We start from the raw sequence: 16,743 nt of genomic DNA, 5'->3' as shown, positions 1-16,743 counted from the left end.
TATATTTAGGTGTAGTAGTATCTGTTCCACATATTTCCATCTTTTTCTAAAAATAACAACACAAGAGGATTGATCAGTTCTTTGTAAAAACTTAGGTAAAGTAAATCTCCACAATCCCTTCTTCTACCAGGCTAGTAATCCTGTCAAAAATGGAAATCATTTAATTTAGCATGACCTATTCTTGATCAAGCCAAGTTAAGTTGGCTCTCTGAAATCAATGCTTTTTTTGTTTAAATGTTTACTAACTCTGTTTTAATGCTGCATTCTAACATTTTGCTAGATACTGCATTCATGTTCACTGGTGGATAATTGGTGAATTTCATTCTCTCTTCCCTTTTTTGAAATTCAGAACATTTGCAATTTTCTGATCCTAATTCTTCCCTGGTTCATCCCATTCTTTCAAAGACCCTGAATGATGGCACGCACTTGTGTCTGCCAGGTTTTCCACACCAGAAGGTGGTGTTCAGTCGGACTGGCTGCTCAAGTTCACCCAGGGCAGTTTAGCACTCTCCTTCCTTCCGATTTTCACTTCTTATCTAGTTAATTATTCAATCCTATTCATTCTAGCCCCACTGTTTCCCACTACTATTGTGTCTTTTCGACTCCTACGACCACCTCGCTTATAGAAATATCTCCACTGCTGATCTGAAATCCTGCAATCATTTTCTAACATGTCCAGTCCCACTCCCTCACAAAGACCTAAGTCTCCTCCAAAGGACTTCCTGTGTCCGTGCACACGGACGGACCCCAAAGCTCCCCCTGGCTGCCGGACCTTCAGTTTGTTCTGGTTTCTAACTGGCCAGAGATGGGCCGGGCTCCGCAGGGGACGCTGGTCTGCATGCAGGGGGCCCGGGTCTGTGTGCAGGGGAGCGGGAAGGCAAATGCGTGGACGAGCCTTTGGAACGGCAGCGTTCACTCTCAATGGTGGGACTCTTCTTGGGCTCAGGGGCGGGTTTCTGCGCCCAGATTGAGGTCAGCTAGACTGCGGCCGGGATGGAGAATTCCACCATGGGCATGGGGGGGGGGGGTACGCTGCAGCCTGAGCTGGGCAACAAGTCGGAACTCTCACTGCCGACAGGGGCACCACAGACTCCGGCCCCTGCCCCGGCCTCCCTCGGAGTCTGGAATGAGGCAGAGAGCTGCCCCACAGGCACAGCCAGGGAAGCTGGCCCCAGCTGGGATGATAGGAAGCAAGAAAAAAAGGTGAGAAAGGAAGCAAAGGAGAAAGAAGGGGGGAGAAGAGGGATAGCCCCGGCGGACTCCGGGCCCCTTGAGGGACCCTCTGTGCCGCTGAGCTACGGCCCCGGGGGCAGGCTACGGGGGAGACAAGAGGTCTGGTCTCACTTGTGGGCGTGGGGGGCAGCAGCCGTCTCCGGGGAGATCTCCTGGACTCGTAGTGGGCCGGGGAGTCCTCGTCCAGGATGCCGTGGGGGCGCTGGGAAGCCCAGGGCCTCTCGTAGGCGGAGCCGTAGCCATAACCGTAGCCGGGGCCTCTGTGGCAGAAGTCCACCGCTGGCCTGGGTAGTGAGAGGGTGAGTGAAGGGGGGCCTGCTCAGGCCCGGCCCTCTGGGCCCTGACTCCCGACCTGGTTCGGGGCTCTACAGGTTGTCAGGGCCACCACATCCTCCCCACCTCCTGGTCCCACAGTGACATTGGCTGCCCCCCACCCCCCCAGGGTATGTGGCCGAGCACAGGCCACTCTCTGCCTGGGGGAGATGACAGGGCTGGGTGTGTCGGGCCCTTGGATCTGGACAGGAGCATCTTCCCGCTTCTTTTCTACCCTTTCTGCTGAGAATCCCCGCCCCTGGCTCTAGTTCCCTCTTGCCCCCACTATATGGATCTCGGGGTTGCCCAGCTGCCCACCGTCCAGCGGGACGTTCCTGTTCCCATAAAGTCCAAGAAATTGCTTAAGTGGCTTCAACTGTCCCAGAAAATGAGCCCTGATAGTCACCCCTTGTATCTGAAGGCAAACAAAAGCCTCCAAAGGGGCACGGGAAATTGGGCAGAGGGGCTCACGGCTGCTCCTCGCCACCCCCTGATTGGTCACCCCGGGCTTGGGCTTGGTGGCCAGGAAGCTGGGAACTCGAGGTGGGCAGGGGAGGCCTGGGGGCAGGGGAGACCCGGGGGCAGGGGAGACCCGGGGGCAGGGGAGGCCCATGGCTTGGGCTCCAGATCTCACCTGGGCCCGGGCAGAAGGGACTCACCTGCTGCCCACCAGCATGCAGTCGTCCTCATAGTACTCATCGCCACTGAAATACTCCTGCTCCCCCACGCACTGGTCATCCCCAAAGTAGTCATAGCCCTCCGAGTCTTCCCGGCAAATGGTAGGGAGCTGCCCGTCACCGGAACCAGACCTACGGGCAGGAAAGGGCCGGGGCCTTGTCTCAGTATGGAGGAGGGTCCGTGGGTCACCACACGTTCCCCCCCCCCCCCCCCCATTGCTGGCTCTCTCTGCTCCCACCACCCTCTGCTTCTGCACATCCTGAGCCCCCGGAGCCCTCAGGGCCAGAAATGGCGCTTGGGCACCGGGCAAGCTCCTGGGCCTGATCGTTCAGCTCCGTGGGGCGGGAACTTGGGAAGGCCAGGAAGCTCAGAGCAGGAATCCGGGAGCCTCAGTGAAAGCCCTCTGAGGGCTCCTTGGGCTTCCGCCCTTTGCCTACAGTTTCTATTTTCTCCTGGCAGCCTGGCACTGCCCCGAGTCTAAGCTCAAAAGCTGCGCTCTCCCCCAAGCTGGGTGGCCGGGTCAGGAGTCACACAGACCCGAGCTCAGAAATGACCTCAGGTATTACTCGTGTTACCCTGAGCGAGCCACTTAACTCTGCCTCAGTTTTCTCATCTGTCAAATGAGCTAGAGAAGGGCATGGCCAACTGCTCCATTATCTGTGCCCAGAAAAAACCCTGAACCAACCTAAAAGGGGCCCCAAGAGCCAGACACGACTGACTCACAGAAAGGTCTAAACAACAACCAGCTAACTCTCTGGGCCAAACCAAACCAGGAGGTTCGGGCCCCAAATGTCCACGGGTCACACACTGGTCACCCCGAGCTGGGACCCAGCACCCCCTTCTTGGAGCTCGCCTCCTTAGCCATGCAATGCTCTCGAGGGAACCACTTTTCTGCATCTCCAACGTAGACTGCCTGCTTCTCCCTCCTTAGTGACTAATGGTGAAAGTCTGGGGTCTGGCTTCCGGCCCAGAGGGTCCAGGGCTCTGTCTGCCCTTGAGGAGAAGCTTCTCCTCATCCCTGAGCTGGTGCCTTGGGCAGAGCTGGTACCCCTGGCAGAGCTGGTACCCCTGGCAGAGCTGGTGCTTGAAGTTCCCTTTCTACAAAAAGGCAGCCGTTTATCCCCCACGTCACCATCTAAGGTCCTGAGTTGCCAAAGGCTTTCTTGGTAACTGGCTTAAAGGGATGTTTCTTGTTTCAGTTTCTGACACTCAGACACGACTCACTTAACGCGCGTTTTGGGGAACGGGAACGTACCTAATGTAAGTTTCGTAATAGCGGGTTCTATCCAGGAAAGGCATAAAATATGGAAGGGGAGAAGAGCATAATCAGAGAGAAGCAGTCATTTCCAACAAAGGCACGAGCGTGGCGGGGCGCTAGCTGCGAGGCCTCCTGACTGGGGCAGAGGGCAGGGGGGCTACGGGAGGTCCCTGGCCGGAAGCTCGCTCTCCACTCCCAAGGCCGGCAATGCTCACACCTTCCTAGGAAGGAGCCCACTCTGTCTGTGACGCCCTGAGGAGGAGCTGGTGACAGAACGGGGCAGAGCGCGGGAGGGCGAGGCTGGGGCCACTCTACCTGGGGGCTGGCTACGGGTGGGAGCAGGGCTACCGGAGGCGAACACGTCAAAGGTTACCTGGTGATACTTGACCTTCTTTGAGGCGCATGCTCATGCTTGTGGAGTGAATGATACCCATTTTCAGACACATGCTCAAGGTTTCCAATGCCGGGGTGCTTCCCGTTAGCAACTTTGGACATATTGGCATTATTGAGATTGGCATTTGTTGAGTTGGGAACTTGCTTTCCTATGGAATTATGGTTATGATGGTTAGGATACACCGAATTTCCTGCTGGAGGAAACATTGGGTTCTCAGTATCGCTTGCAGATGGAATTGAAGGCCTTTGGACATGCAGGGGACGGTGGGTGGTATTTGTCTGCTGAAGGGAATCTCTCCTATCACTAGTGACATGATTGACATGGTTTCCAAACAAGGCACCATTTCTCTGCAAAATAATGGGAGACAATACCAGGTAATTTAACACAGCATTTGGCGCAGGCAGGCTAGCCACGTTAGGTTTTTCTTTTTTACACGAAAAAATACTCTACTAAAGCTCTACAGGATCCCTGTGACGAACAGAAGTCTGTGAGTGTCTGAAAAATCCATGGGAATGTGGCAGCGGGGTGAGCGTCCTTCCCCCGGGCAGTGTGAGTGGCCAGCGCTCAGACATGGGGAGCGGGGCCCTCCCTGGCCACGCAGGCTGGAAGCCCGGCCCTGACCCATCTGAGGCAGGAGGCGACCCTGGGGAGGGGGCGATGGGCGCAAGCTCTGGGCCGTGACCCCGGAGGAGACGAGCCGTGGCGTGCATGGCGCGGGATGGCGGGGATGCGGTGACGGGAGAGCCGCTCACGCGGGCCGGAGCTCGCGCCCCTCTCGGGAGCTCCCTCGGCCCGAGCTGCTTTCAGGGCGGATGGGAGGAGGATGGAGCTGCCGGGGACTAGGCGAGGGGGGCCGGGGAGGGCTGGGGGGGGGGGTCTGCCTGAACCTAAGTGTTTGTGCTTCAGCGCTCGGCGTGCGTCGCGGCGGCTCTGCGTCTGCACGGGCGCGCGCTGCCGGCCCAAAATGAAGTCCTACAAGCACAGACTTTGAGAGTTGGAAGTCTTGCTCCAAAATTTCCGAACGGACAGTATAGAGCTGTGTGAATAATTACTTTGAATACATCTTCCTCTTCCTCCTGTTTTTTTTCCTCGGGTTCATCATCTTGCAAATCACATGATATAGCGCGACGGATTTCTGGCCCAATATCATGAAGGGTCCTTAATCCTGCCTAGATCAAGGAGAACAGCAGAAGACGTTAGACAGCCCCCTCCCCCTGCTCAGGCCGGTGACTTGGGGTGACTAAAGTTCTGGGGGTGGGCGGCGTTCCTTCCAAACCCAAGGACGAACCGCTGCCCTCTTCAGTAAGTGGTTGCTTTGTTGCTGGGGCGGTCGGTGCCTTGTTAGGGCTCCCCTGCTCCATGTGATCCACCCTAACTAATCTAAGGGCTGGGAAGTGGGGGCTCGCCATTGGTGAACGGGGGGCACGACAACTGCCACCGAGCCAGCACAGGAGAGGGCCACGTGGGCAATGGCCGGAGATGGCAAAGCTGGCTCCCTGCCCGTGCCCTCCCCTGGCCGACTACTCTGGCTAGAAAATGCCGTATTCCCCATCGTTAAGACACAGAGCAGGAGGCCAGCCGTGGGGCTCCCTGTCCGGGGAGAAGTGGAGAAGTCGGCAGGGAAACCTCTGGAGGGGCTGCGCCTGCTGCCACCCACCGTCCCCTGGGACACTATCCCCACCCAAAGGAGAGCTCCTGCTTACTGCCCCCCCAGACTTTCTGCTCCCCGTTATCACTCATGGGCCTAGCTGTCCGTCTGCCACGGGGCCGGGGACCTGGAGAACTCTCTGCTTGGGGAATTGGAATCGTTTGCAAGGGAGAAGGAGGCCGCGAGACAGATCTTCAGGGAAGAAAGTGACGTCAGCCATGGCATGGGAGCCCGCTGTGGGTGTGGGAACAAGGAGACGGAGACACAGGGAAGGTTTGGGCCATGCGAGGCCAAGGGGAAGGAACCGGGCACTGCCCAGAAGGGGACCACAGCCCCTTCTCTCACTGCCTGCCTTGGCCCAGGTCTCCCCTCCCTGCCACCACAGGAGTGACCTGCATTTCTTAATGTCACGTGATAGAAACCTGCCAATGGACTTTTACAGGAGTGACCACTGAGAGCTTGGAAGGAGGATCACGGGTTCCTTCCATCTTAGGAATTAAAGCCTCAAGGCTCTCAGCATTAAATATCCTCTCCTGGACAAGTTAGAACAAGCTAAAAGCTGGTGTCAAGATGACAGTGGCTTTTTCACAGGCTCTGCTTCTACTTCTCAGGGTACCTTGGCCCCACTAGAACCCACAGATACCCAGCAGAGATGGCGAGCCTGGGGTCATAAAGTCATTTGGTTATCAGTTCATAACAACCTCTTTGCCTATAAAAAAGCAAGGGAGCCAAATCTCATGATAAAATAATTGAGTTCTTAAGCAACAGGGCTGGAGTATAGGAGGCAAAGAATACAAATCAGTTCAAAAACATTCTTAAATTCAGTTGGGAATTTGTTTACCCAAAAAATGTAAGGGAAGCTTGAGTTCTACATCAAATGAAGGAAGAGAGGGGTTGCTATCCAGTGGAACAGACCCAGAAATGTGGGCAAAGCTGTGACAGACACCTGTTCTTATGTCTCCATAGGAATAACCATAAACATACATTATAATTAACCAACCCAATTTGCTTTGGTGAATTAAGAATGCCTTTCGGCAGCAGAGGATGCAACAGTTAGCAATTCCCTTTAAATTTCCTCAAGATGAAAGAAATAACAGAAAAATCCCATGAGCTATAATTCAACTCATTGCACTAAGTTAGAAAATAATAAGAGAAATAGAAAACTATTTATTTGAACAAATTTTTGACATTGTCCTATGCTGGTTGGTTTAGCATTTCACTGAAACACACAGAGTGATTAATAACATAATTGCATAAGAAAAATCAAGACTGTCTTCAATGGCCTTCCCCCTCCCCCAATCAATAATACACAAGGTTATGAGTCAATCAACACGTTAATGCAGAGCAGCCATGTTTCGCGAGCTGGGACAGGCCCTACAGTTGGCTCAGGACAACACAAATCATGAGTAACGTTGGGTGGGGGACAGAGACATCACCTTCAAAGACAGATAACGATACAGTCTTTATCGAAGAGACAGTAAGATGGAAAAAGGCATCTCCCTGACCCAGAAACAGCAACAACAACAACAACAACATCAACAAAAATCTAGAAAACATGTCACACCCATTTGTTCCACAAGGAGTAAAATAGACTTTTTTGAGATACTCACATTTCTTCACGATTTGAAAACATCATATGTAGGGGTACAGAAACATACTGCATGGGACAATGGTTCTGTCCCCAAATTTGAACTGAAATAAAGCCTCAATACCGCCCCCCTGAATTTATTACATATGCTAAAAAGTGTTGGAGAATTTCTTATAGGTCAGGCTAAATGGCTTAGGCTGTTCCCCAAATTCCCAACAGCTTCTAACCCCAGGAAATATAGAATACTGCCTTAAATTGTGCAAGAAAATTGCTCTCTTTCTCTGTCTAACCCCCAAAGAGATCATTTTTTTTTTAAAAATAAAAACTTTACAACCAACATAATAATCTTATTTTCCCTTATTTTACACATGTCTCGTGGCAAAATATCATCGCAATAGAAAGGTTTTCAAATATTATTAGCCATTAACTCTGCATAATTAAATCTAATTAAAAACATTTCATTCACATTAATTACAGTCATATGATTTTAAAGAAACATACAGTAGCTATAAAATATTCTACGTATAAAGACAATAGTGACGTAGTTTGAACATGTCCAATCCTATAAAATTGTAAACAGTTTCAAGCTTCATGTTATTTTTAAAATGCTAGATGTTCTGATAAATACTTAATAAAATATTTTTAAAAGGAGAAAAAAACCCAAAAAGCTGACACTTCTAGATTCCATTAACAAGAAATGGGGAAGCTTTCTTTCTCCGCTCAATATTGAAGATAATTCCAAACACGTGTGTCACTAGCCTTCCATAAGCAATGACACAGAATGATTTCATCCATCAAATGTCAGATTTTACTTATCTTTTGGATAGTGACTCTTGGCTAGCTTTCAGATTTCAATTTTTGCCCACCTTGGTACTTTGAATATCAAAGCTATATCCCAGAAGTTTACTGGTCCTTGATGCTATCAAAGACGTGTTCATTTGGTCACTCACACAGCCATTAAAAATCATGCAAAAATGCTTTAAAAAGCATCAGGGTGAGCCTATGCCATGGCAGAGACCAAAAGACCTAGAGGACTCAAGTCTTGGCTGGTGTAGCCATGAGATCAGTGCTGAAGCTCTATGGGAAAGAGCACATTGGTATCTCACAAAACCACAGTTTAGTCTGTGTTCAACAAACAGCCCAATTAAACATGTGATATAATTTCTGCCTTGTCCACTTTTTGATTAGTGAGACCAAAAGAAGAAATTTTAATTTAAATGATTGTTAAATAAACCAGTTCATTTGAAAGACAGTTTTCCTTCTCTTCTCTTTGACAAAGAGTCTGTGGATATATCCTACATTGTACAAATGGTTTTTTTTTTCCTTCAGAGAAGATGTAATTGTAATTTCATTTATTTATTTTATACAGAACGAATGGGGAGGGAGCTCCTGTCCATTAATCACCTATATTAATTCTCTCCCTAAATTCAAGGTTAACTCAAATGTCAAGACTAAATTGTTATTTTTCCAATTCTCTGGGTGGGACTCAGCTTTATAAATGAAGTAAGATTTTATCATTTTAGATGGGAAGACAAAAGAGCTGCCTGAAAGTGAATGGCTTTCTTTCTTTTCTCCAGTAGCTAATCAATCTATACGCAATCTATGTTGAAAGAATATAATTCTTCACTGTAATTTGTAATGCTAGACTCATAGAAGGACTTATTAATTTCCTGACTTCTTCAAAATATAGGCGTCACGGTATTCTGGAGTTTTACTCTCAATGACCCTGGAAATCCAATGGTAACTAATAATAAAGAATGGCAAGATGCCAAGAACCACAGTAGGGAGTAAGGGAATGCAAAATCATTATTCACTCTCATAGGATCTGGACAATTTTATTTTTCAAAGTTATTTTTTTTTAAATAAATACAGCATCTCACTCGATCTTTTTGATAACCCTATAATGTAGATGGGTCAGATATGAGTCGCATTTTTCATTTGAGGAAACTGAGGCACCAGGAAGTTAAAGGATTAGCCTGAACTAGAAAGTGTCAAAACTAGGATTTTTGGATTCTGATTTCTTGGTTCTATGCTCTTTCCTCTATGTTTTCATTATGTTGCGGTTTTCATCTCTCATAACAGGTTCATATTATAAAAATCATGTGAGAAACAACTTTTATAATAAGAGAAAATAAAAAAAACATTCATCGTACCTTCCTAACTTGGCATTCATTAATCTTCTAATGGGGTCTTTTCTGTGCAAATTAATTGTGTAAGCTATATTCAGAGATAATGTTTAATCTACTGAAGAGAACAATATTGTAACTTCTTCAATGGATTCTTACCTATTTATGAAAGCAAATCCCTCCATGGCAACAGTATTTAAATTTAGATATTTTTCAAAATATTTTATATCTCCAAATTCTGACTAATTTAGATATGGGCATTCACACGCAGAAATACGGAAAGCTGTCCCTCCTGTGCCCTCCGAAGGGTTCTCGTGCTGGCAGTCACGTCCCCCCACCCCAGCTCTGGTGCTGCCGTATAATGAGCCTGAGTCTCGATCGCGTGTCAGGACTGAAAAGATGTACACACTAAGTAACGACATTACCACGAAGGAAAAATGGGGAACACCAGGATCCGTGTAGTAGGAACTAGTGTAACAGGAACTGTTTTCTCTTTTCCGCTATATAGACCTCTTTTCCAACAAATTTCGAACATAACTCCAACAAGAAAAGCCTCCTGGCCCCCTCCTGGGAGCAATATTAAGCATACAATGAAAGCAGTGTGCAGTGAAACTAGCTAATTGGAAAGCAGCTGATTATTCACCATAGCTCAGAGAGATGTGAGCCAAGAACTAAGGGGGGGGGGGGAGGGCAGAGGGCCACAGAGCTCCTCGAATATTGCCCACATCCTGAAACCTCTCACCCTAAAGGAGAATTTTCTTAGTTTAAATGAGTTTTTTCCGCACAGATTGGCCAGAAGCATGCTCACCACGAGGCCCTGTAACACAGACACTTCTGCCCCTAAGCTAAAGCTGCGTTTTCTCCAACCACGCGTCCCTTAAAAGCCGAGCTCTGAGACAACCCTTGCAATCTCTTATATATCGGTCTTGCCTCCCTTTGGAGGACCCCAAAGACATTCCATAAAAAGCAACAAGATTCAAATGGAACCAGAATTCTTTGGGAGTTTCCTTCAAACAATTGTCTACGTCACATTAGATGGTTGCCGTCTTTGCACAGTTTAAGTTTATTTACTGACTTGGAAGGATCACGAAAAGTCAGCCATGCCCGGAATATTGCCCAGTTCTACGCACTCTCTGGAGGCTCCCGAGAGCCTGGGCTACCCCTCGGCAGGACTCAGATCAAGCAGGACAAAGCCAGTGAGGCAAGGAGAGGCCTGTTTCCTAGGAAGTAATGTTTCCAGGAAGCTGGACTGGAGAGGGGTGACTCCGCAGGGCCCTCGACGACTGACACTCATGGCCCGGCTCTTCGGGTTAAGGCTTGTGCCACGAAAGGAGAGGGCCGAGTGTCCTGACTCTATGTGCTTTCCTGCTTTACCTAATGTGGTGCCACGGCCACTTTGGGGTCCACTAAGTCCCCCGGCAGAACCAGGGCTCTGCCCCGCCCGGGTATGTCCCGGCTAAGGTACAGAAACAATCTGTGACCTTGCCCTTGGCATCAGTCGTGCCGCCAAATCTCAGGCTTAGGGGAGGATCCTGAGGTGAGAGGAGAAGGCGGGGCTGCATTCAGGTAACACCCACTGAGTCCTGGGAAATCCTGGACTCCACCTCGTGTTCTCTGGGCTGCAATTGGCTAGTCCTTCTTAGGAAAACGGAGCCCGCTTGGGCTGAGTCCTGGTACAAGGAACTGATCCAAGGCTGTCTTACCCCGCCCCCCGGTAAGCGGCTGTTCTCCTTGCCCCATGGACTGCCTGCTTGGATGGTCCCTGCAAGGACTCCATCCTTCCCTGTACCTGACCACCCTCCACCTCACCTGCCCAAGCCCCGCCTCTGCTGCTACGCTGTAAGAATCGCCAGGCCGAGCTCACTAGACCCCGGGGATCAGGAGGTCTGGGAGAGCTTCGTTTTCCCTGCACCACTCCTAGAAACAAAGCTACCAGACGCCAGCAGCCGACCTGAAAGTCGGCGTGGCCCCTGAGCCTCATTGCCGGACGCGCGATCACTGTGGGTCTGCCCACCATCTGTCCTTGTTACAAAGCCCCTGCGACTCCAGAACTTCTGTCAGAGAGGGACTGAGCTCGAAAACCAACCGCCTCCGTGTTAGGGAGAATTCTATGACTCTTAGAAATGGAAAAAGCACCTTTGTGGGGGCCCTCCGCTCACATCGTCATGCCTCTTGGCTAATCCCTAAACCTAAAGAGGGGAACTGCTCCCTTGCTTCACAGGGGACAATGGTTCGGGGCAGAAAAAGGACTTAAATAAAAACAAAGATTTCTCAAAGTTCTGGTAGTAAACAGGCATACGTTATTATTAGTCTATTCTTAATAATAAGCATTTATACTTTCAAAGTGCTTTACAATCAGTTAGCTAGTCCTCACAACACCCCTGTGAGGTAGGTCAATATTAGTATCCCCATTTTACAGATGGGAAAAACTGAGGCACAGAGAGGTTAAACGTCTTGCCCAACATCAAGCGACACATGAGTGCCAGAGCTGGGACTAGAACCCAGGTTTCTTGACTCCCCGATGTCACGCGCCCGAAGAGGCCTCCACGGAAGTGGCTGAGCCCGGACTACAAATGAACAATGCCAGATGGTGTTTGCCGCGGTGACATTTCCTACGGAAACATGAGGATGGAACCTGAGGTGCCGCCTTTTTCTTTTCGGCGTGGGGGGTGTGCGCGTGTGTTTGTGGGTACGACTCGGGTGCGTCTGTGTTTCCTTCCCTTAAATGTCCCCCTGGGTCTGTCCCGGAGGACAGCACGGGAGGATCCCGGATGAAAGGTAGATCGTGGCAAAGAAGTCTACAAAAATAGCTCTCTCAGCTCAGGCTGGGCGGCCTCCAGTCCTCGGGAGTCCAAGCAAACGAGGCACGAAAGACGCGCAAAGGCCGCCGTCTGCGCACCCGGAGCAGACACGCGTGGGGGCGTGGGGCGCCTGGCTCTCTCTCTCCTTCCTCCCGCTGGCCGGCTAGCTTCCGCCACTGAGTCCCTTTCCCTTGGGCCGGCCGGCCGGCCCCTGCCGCCTTTCCTCTTCTCTCCCTGGGTTCGCTCCGAAGGCGCATCCCTCTTCCCAGGAGCAGCCCCGCGCATCGCCCTGGCCGGGGCTCCCCCAGACGGAGGCTGCAGCACCGTTTCCCGCCTCCCGGATGAGTGGTTTTCTTGGAAGGGGTCAGACTGCGGATGGGGGGGTTTGGGTTTGTTCCTGCGCTTCTCCTGAAACGCCCTTCAGTAGAAAGAAGCCCGCTTGAGCCTTCTCCCTGGCAGGGCCTTAGCCACAAATGCCTCCCGGCTAACGAGGGGGATGACGTAGCTCAGGCAGAAAACGCTAAAGCATCCGTTCAAGCATCTGAAACAAACGAATCAGCCAGTGAAATCTCATCTTTTAGAATCTGCTCTCCTCCTAGAGGAAAACTGCCTGCTTTGCCTTTAGATGGGACCATGCTTTTTTTTTTTTTTTTTTTTTAAAGAAGAAAATTAAGGCCCTACATTGGAGCACTAGGAGGACTAGACAGTAACGGGCGGCCAGCGCCCCGGGGTCCCATTTCCTGTCTGTCCTGAGCAAACGCGCCTCCTTCGGGAGACGCGGCCAGATCTTCAGCCAGAAAGGCCTTTCAGGGAGAGGGACTGGCTTCTCGTGATGTCGCCAAGGTTCCCTCTGCCTGCCTAGCTCGCCAAGGGCCCTCTGGGCCGGAGAGGCCGTCACACAAGCTAATTTTGTCTAGGCGGCAGGAAGGGCCTCCGATCGAGACCCAACTTCACAACCAGACCCCAGTGGGGGTTCTTTCCTCAAGACAGCCTCTCTATCACCTCACGTGGGCGAGGGACAGCCAGCGTCCTCGCGTCCTGCGCGACGGCACGTCTTCTGAAGAAAGGCAATTCTCGGATGGTGTAGGAAAGTGCAACAATAACCGGCCCCTCCCCCAAACTCCAACCCCTCAAACTGTACAAAAAGCAAACACGACTTTTCAGACTCGGATAAACCTGCATCCCCCCCTCCTCCTTTCTCCTTCACAGTCGGTTAAACTATTTCACATCTGGCCATGGCACTAAGGCTCCCGTATGGCAGGTTCGGTGGGGAGTATAAAGTCACATCGCTAATGCTGTGAAATGGGCTGGACGTGGTTGAAGCAACAGCCAGGGTCTTGATTGATGAGCTTTTTGGCTCCGCTAAGGAGCTCTATGGATCACAAATGCAGCAGCGATGGAGGCCAAGCAAAAGCGGAATAAGACTGAATGGCAAGTAGGAGGTGGGGACGGAACAAAGGCCCCGTTTGTCCTCACTCGCTCTCTCTCTTTCCTTCTTGGTCCCAGGGAACTTGAGAAAGGGATGATGATGATGATGATGATGATGGTGGTGGTGGTGGTGGTGGTGGTGGTGGTGATGGTGGTGGTGGTGAGGAGGAGGACGAGGAGGAAAAGGAGGAGGAGGATGAAAACCAATGGAAACTACACATTCATCCAGATCCACAGATGATGCTGGGAGGCACAGCTTCTACCCACACGCTGATCCTGGAGATGCTCACCTCACTCCATCTCAAGGAGGATGCAATAGAGCAATGGTCAGAGCAAAGAGAAACCAGAGGGATACAACTGGGCTAAAACTTTCCCCCTCAGGAATCACTTAGCAAAGGTCTGAGATCTATCCTGGAACGAGACCGAAACCTTCTCAGGCCAACCACAGCCATAGCCATGTATGCTGCCTTCACATACACACACCCATACGAGACACCGTCCACAGACATATGGTAGACCCCGCCCCTCCCTCGGCATCCACAGGGCAGCCAGGACCACCACAGAGGCGTAAGCACTCATTTCCTGGACATCACCACTTCCAGTGACCATGTCCCACACATTCAGATTGCGTTCTTTCCGGATGTTTGACTCAGAGCACAGCTTTGTTGCTGCCATCTCAATTTAGCATCTTCTCTAATAATCACATCCATGACCTCATAATCCATGGAGTAGTGGTGAAAAATACTTCAGGCTAATTAAATTTTAAATAACAAATAATACTTTAAATGATTCCTAAGTATGCCCAAAGGGCTATCAAACTGTGCATCCCCTTTGATCCAGCAGTGTCTCAACTAGGTCTGTATCCCAAAGAACTCATAAAAGAGGAAAAAGGACCTACATGTGCACAGATGTTGGTAGCAGCCCTTTTTGGAGTGGCAAGAAACTGGAGACTGAGTGGCTGCCCATCAGTTGGGGAATGGCTGACTAAGTTACGGTATATGAATGTACTGGAATAGTATTGTTCTTTAAGAAATAATGGGCTGATTTCAGAAAGGCCTGGAGACACTTAATGAACTGATGCTGAGTGACATGAACAGAACCAAGAAACATCGTACACAGGAACCGCAAGATTATGTGATGATCAACTGGATGGACGTGGCTCTTCTCAGAAATCCACTGATCTAAGACAATGTCAATAGACTTGGGATATGAAATGCCATCCGTACCCAGAGAGAATTACGGAGACTGAATGCAGATTGAAGCATACTATTTTTATCATTTTTGTTTGTTTGTTTGCTTTTTCTTTCTTGTGGTTTTTCCTTTTTGTTCTGATTTTTCTTTCACAAAATGACTAATATGAAAATATGTTTAAAATTATAGTACATATATTGGATTGCTTGCTGTCTTAGAAAGGAGGAAGGTAAGGGAGGGAGGGAGAAAAATTTTGGAACTCAAAATTTTTCAAAAACAAATACTAAAATGTAATTGAAAAAATAAAATACTATTGAATTTTAAAAAGTTCTTCCTAGAGCAAGGAAACCCAAAACAGAATATGATTTCTCAGTCTATATGTTATTGTTTTTTATAAGCCAAAATGTATTTTGATCATTTATATATATCATTGTCACAATTGATTTTTATGACCTGTGAACACAATATAAACCACAGGCACATATTTTGATGACCATCAAATAGTTCCTTTCTATAAACTGCAAAATGTAAAATATGCAAGGGGAAAATTGTATTATTGTCTAAATATGCTACAGAAACATCTTCAGTCTACAACCTGTCTCCTAGCACCAACTCTATGTATTGTCCAGACTCAGGAAGCCTCCTGGGCAGAATGAAGTAATCACAGCCAGCATCTTCTTTTCAGCTTTGAAAAACTAAAATGTATCAGTAGGAAATTTCACTGGGCTTTTTCAAAGGCAGGAACATCTGCTGCCATCAGCCATGGTACCCAGAGAGAACAAGACCAGACAATTGTGACAGTGAGAATATTAAGAGACAGAGAGAGAAAAAGAGAGACAGAGGGATAGAAAGAGAGAATGAATAGGTAAATAGTTAATTCTGCTAAGAACAAGATGAGTTTGAGATGCAGAAAGGGTACCTAATTAGGTGTTCAACGGCAGCTGAGAGTGGGAGATTGGCATAGGAGAAAGAGGAGTAGGGTTAAGATCAGTTGATATAAGAGCCATCTCTGCATAGAAATGATTGTTGAATTCAGAGAAATGAATTCTATCTTCAAGAGAAGTTGCAGAAAATCACTGTAGGTAATATAAAATACTTGGGAATCTACCTGCCGAGACAAACCCAAGAACTATATGAATACAACTACAAAAGACTTTTCACATAAATTCAGATCTAAAAAATTTGAAAAATTTTAGTTGCTTATGGGTAGGCCAAGCCGATAAAATAAAAATTCTAAATTGATCTATTTATTCTGTGTCATACCAATCAACTTTCAAAAAATTATTTTATAAAGCTAGGACAAATGACAAAATTCATCTAGAAAAATTTTAAAAGGACAAAGATATCAAAGGAATCAATGGGAAACATGTGAAGGAAATTGGTCTAGCCATGATGAGGTTTAGATTTGGGATCCCCAAATGAAATTAGGATTACTAGTGGTCAGAGAGTTAAGGTCAGGGACTTTGGGGGAATTCCCTTCTGGTGGCGCAAGAAGTTCCCTGTAAAAGAATTTACAGATCCAAAAACCTAGATTAATAAAAGAGGTTTAGTATGGGGATTGGAAGTAAGGTTAAAGTCTAGTTAAGGAAATAAGTGGGGGTAAAGAGAAGATGGCACTGGAAACAGTATTTCAGTGGGCAGAGGCCCTTGGCGTGCCAAGCATAGGATAGCATGGCATGTTTGGAACCTCTGCAAAGAGAGGATTTAGTTTGGCTCTTTTTATAATAAGAGATTTAGCTAAAGGGGGTCTGTGGGTGGAGTCTCAAATTGGCTCAGATCCAATGGGGGCTGGGAGAATCTCCTATTGGAATTCAAAGGGATGCTTTTGACCAGGATTTGTGAATCAAAGGTCTTAGCTTCCTGAGTTGATAATGCATCAGCCAGGAGGGGTTGGGAATCAGAAAGGAATAAATCAATCTGAAAGGAATAGTTTCTTAAAGGGACCACAACCCACTTCAGTCATCTCAACTGTATTATAAAATGGCAATTATCAGAACAATCTGCGATAAGGAATGAAGCCCTGAGCAGATAAGGAGAGACTGAAGTTTATGGGGAGATACTAGAGGCGGGGGGGGCATCTTGAGGA

The 16,743-nt window shown here is 48.6% G+C and overlaps 1 protein-coding gene across 4 annotated transcripts in view; it reads right to left on the bottom strand.

Annotated features, from left to right (window-relative positions):
* The window catches only part of CACNA1D (calcium voltage-gated channel subunit alpha1 D), a 289,659-nt gene that overhangs the window by 4,064 nt on the left and 268,852 nt on the right, over positions 1-16,743 (bottom strand). For all 4 annotated transcript variants that reach the window (XM_031952057.1, XM_031952049.1, XM_031952040.1 and 1 more), the window contains 5 exons: positions 4,928-5,044; positions 3,855-4,222; positions 3,479-3,505; positions 2,205-2,354; positions 1,345-1,517 (listed from right to left, as the gene is read on the bottom strand). In XM_031952057.1, the coding sequence (XP_031807917.1) occupies positions 1,345-1,517; positions 2,205-2,354; positions 3,479-3,505; positions 3,855-4,222; positions 4,928-5,044 (835 nt within the window). The remainder of the gene's footprint in view (positions 1-1,344; positions 1,518-2,204; positions 2,355-3,478; positions 3,506-3,854; positions 4,223-4,927; positions 5,045-16,743) is intronic.

The sequence above is a fragment of the Sarcophilus harrisii genome, chromosome 1 (genome assembly GCF_902635505.1).
Source record: "Sarcophilus harrisii chromosome 1, mSarHar1.11, whole genome shotgun sequence".
NCBI classification, from domain to species: domain Eukaryota; kingdom Metazoa; phylum Chordata; class Mammalia; order Dasyuromorphia; family Dasyuridae; genus Sarcophilus; species Sarcophilus harrisii.
This window is presented reverse-complemented; position numbering and strand designations above follow the sequence as displayed.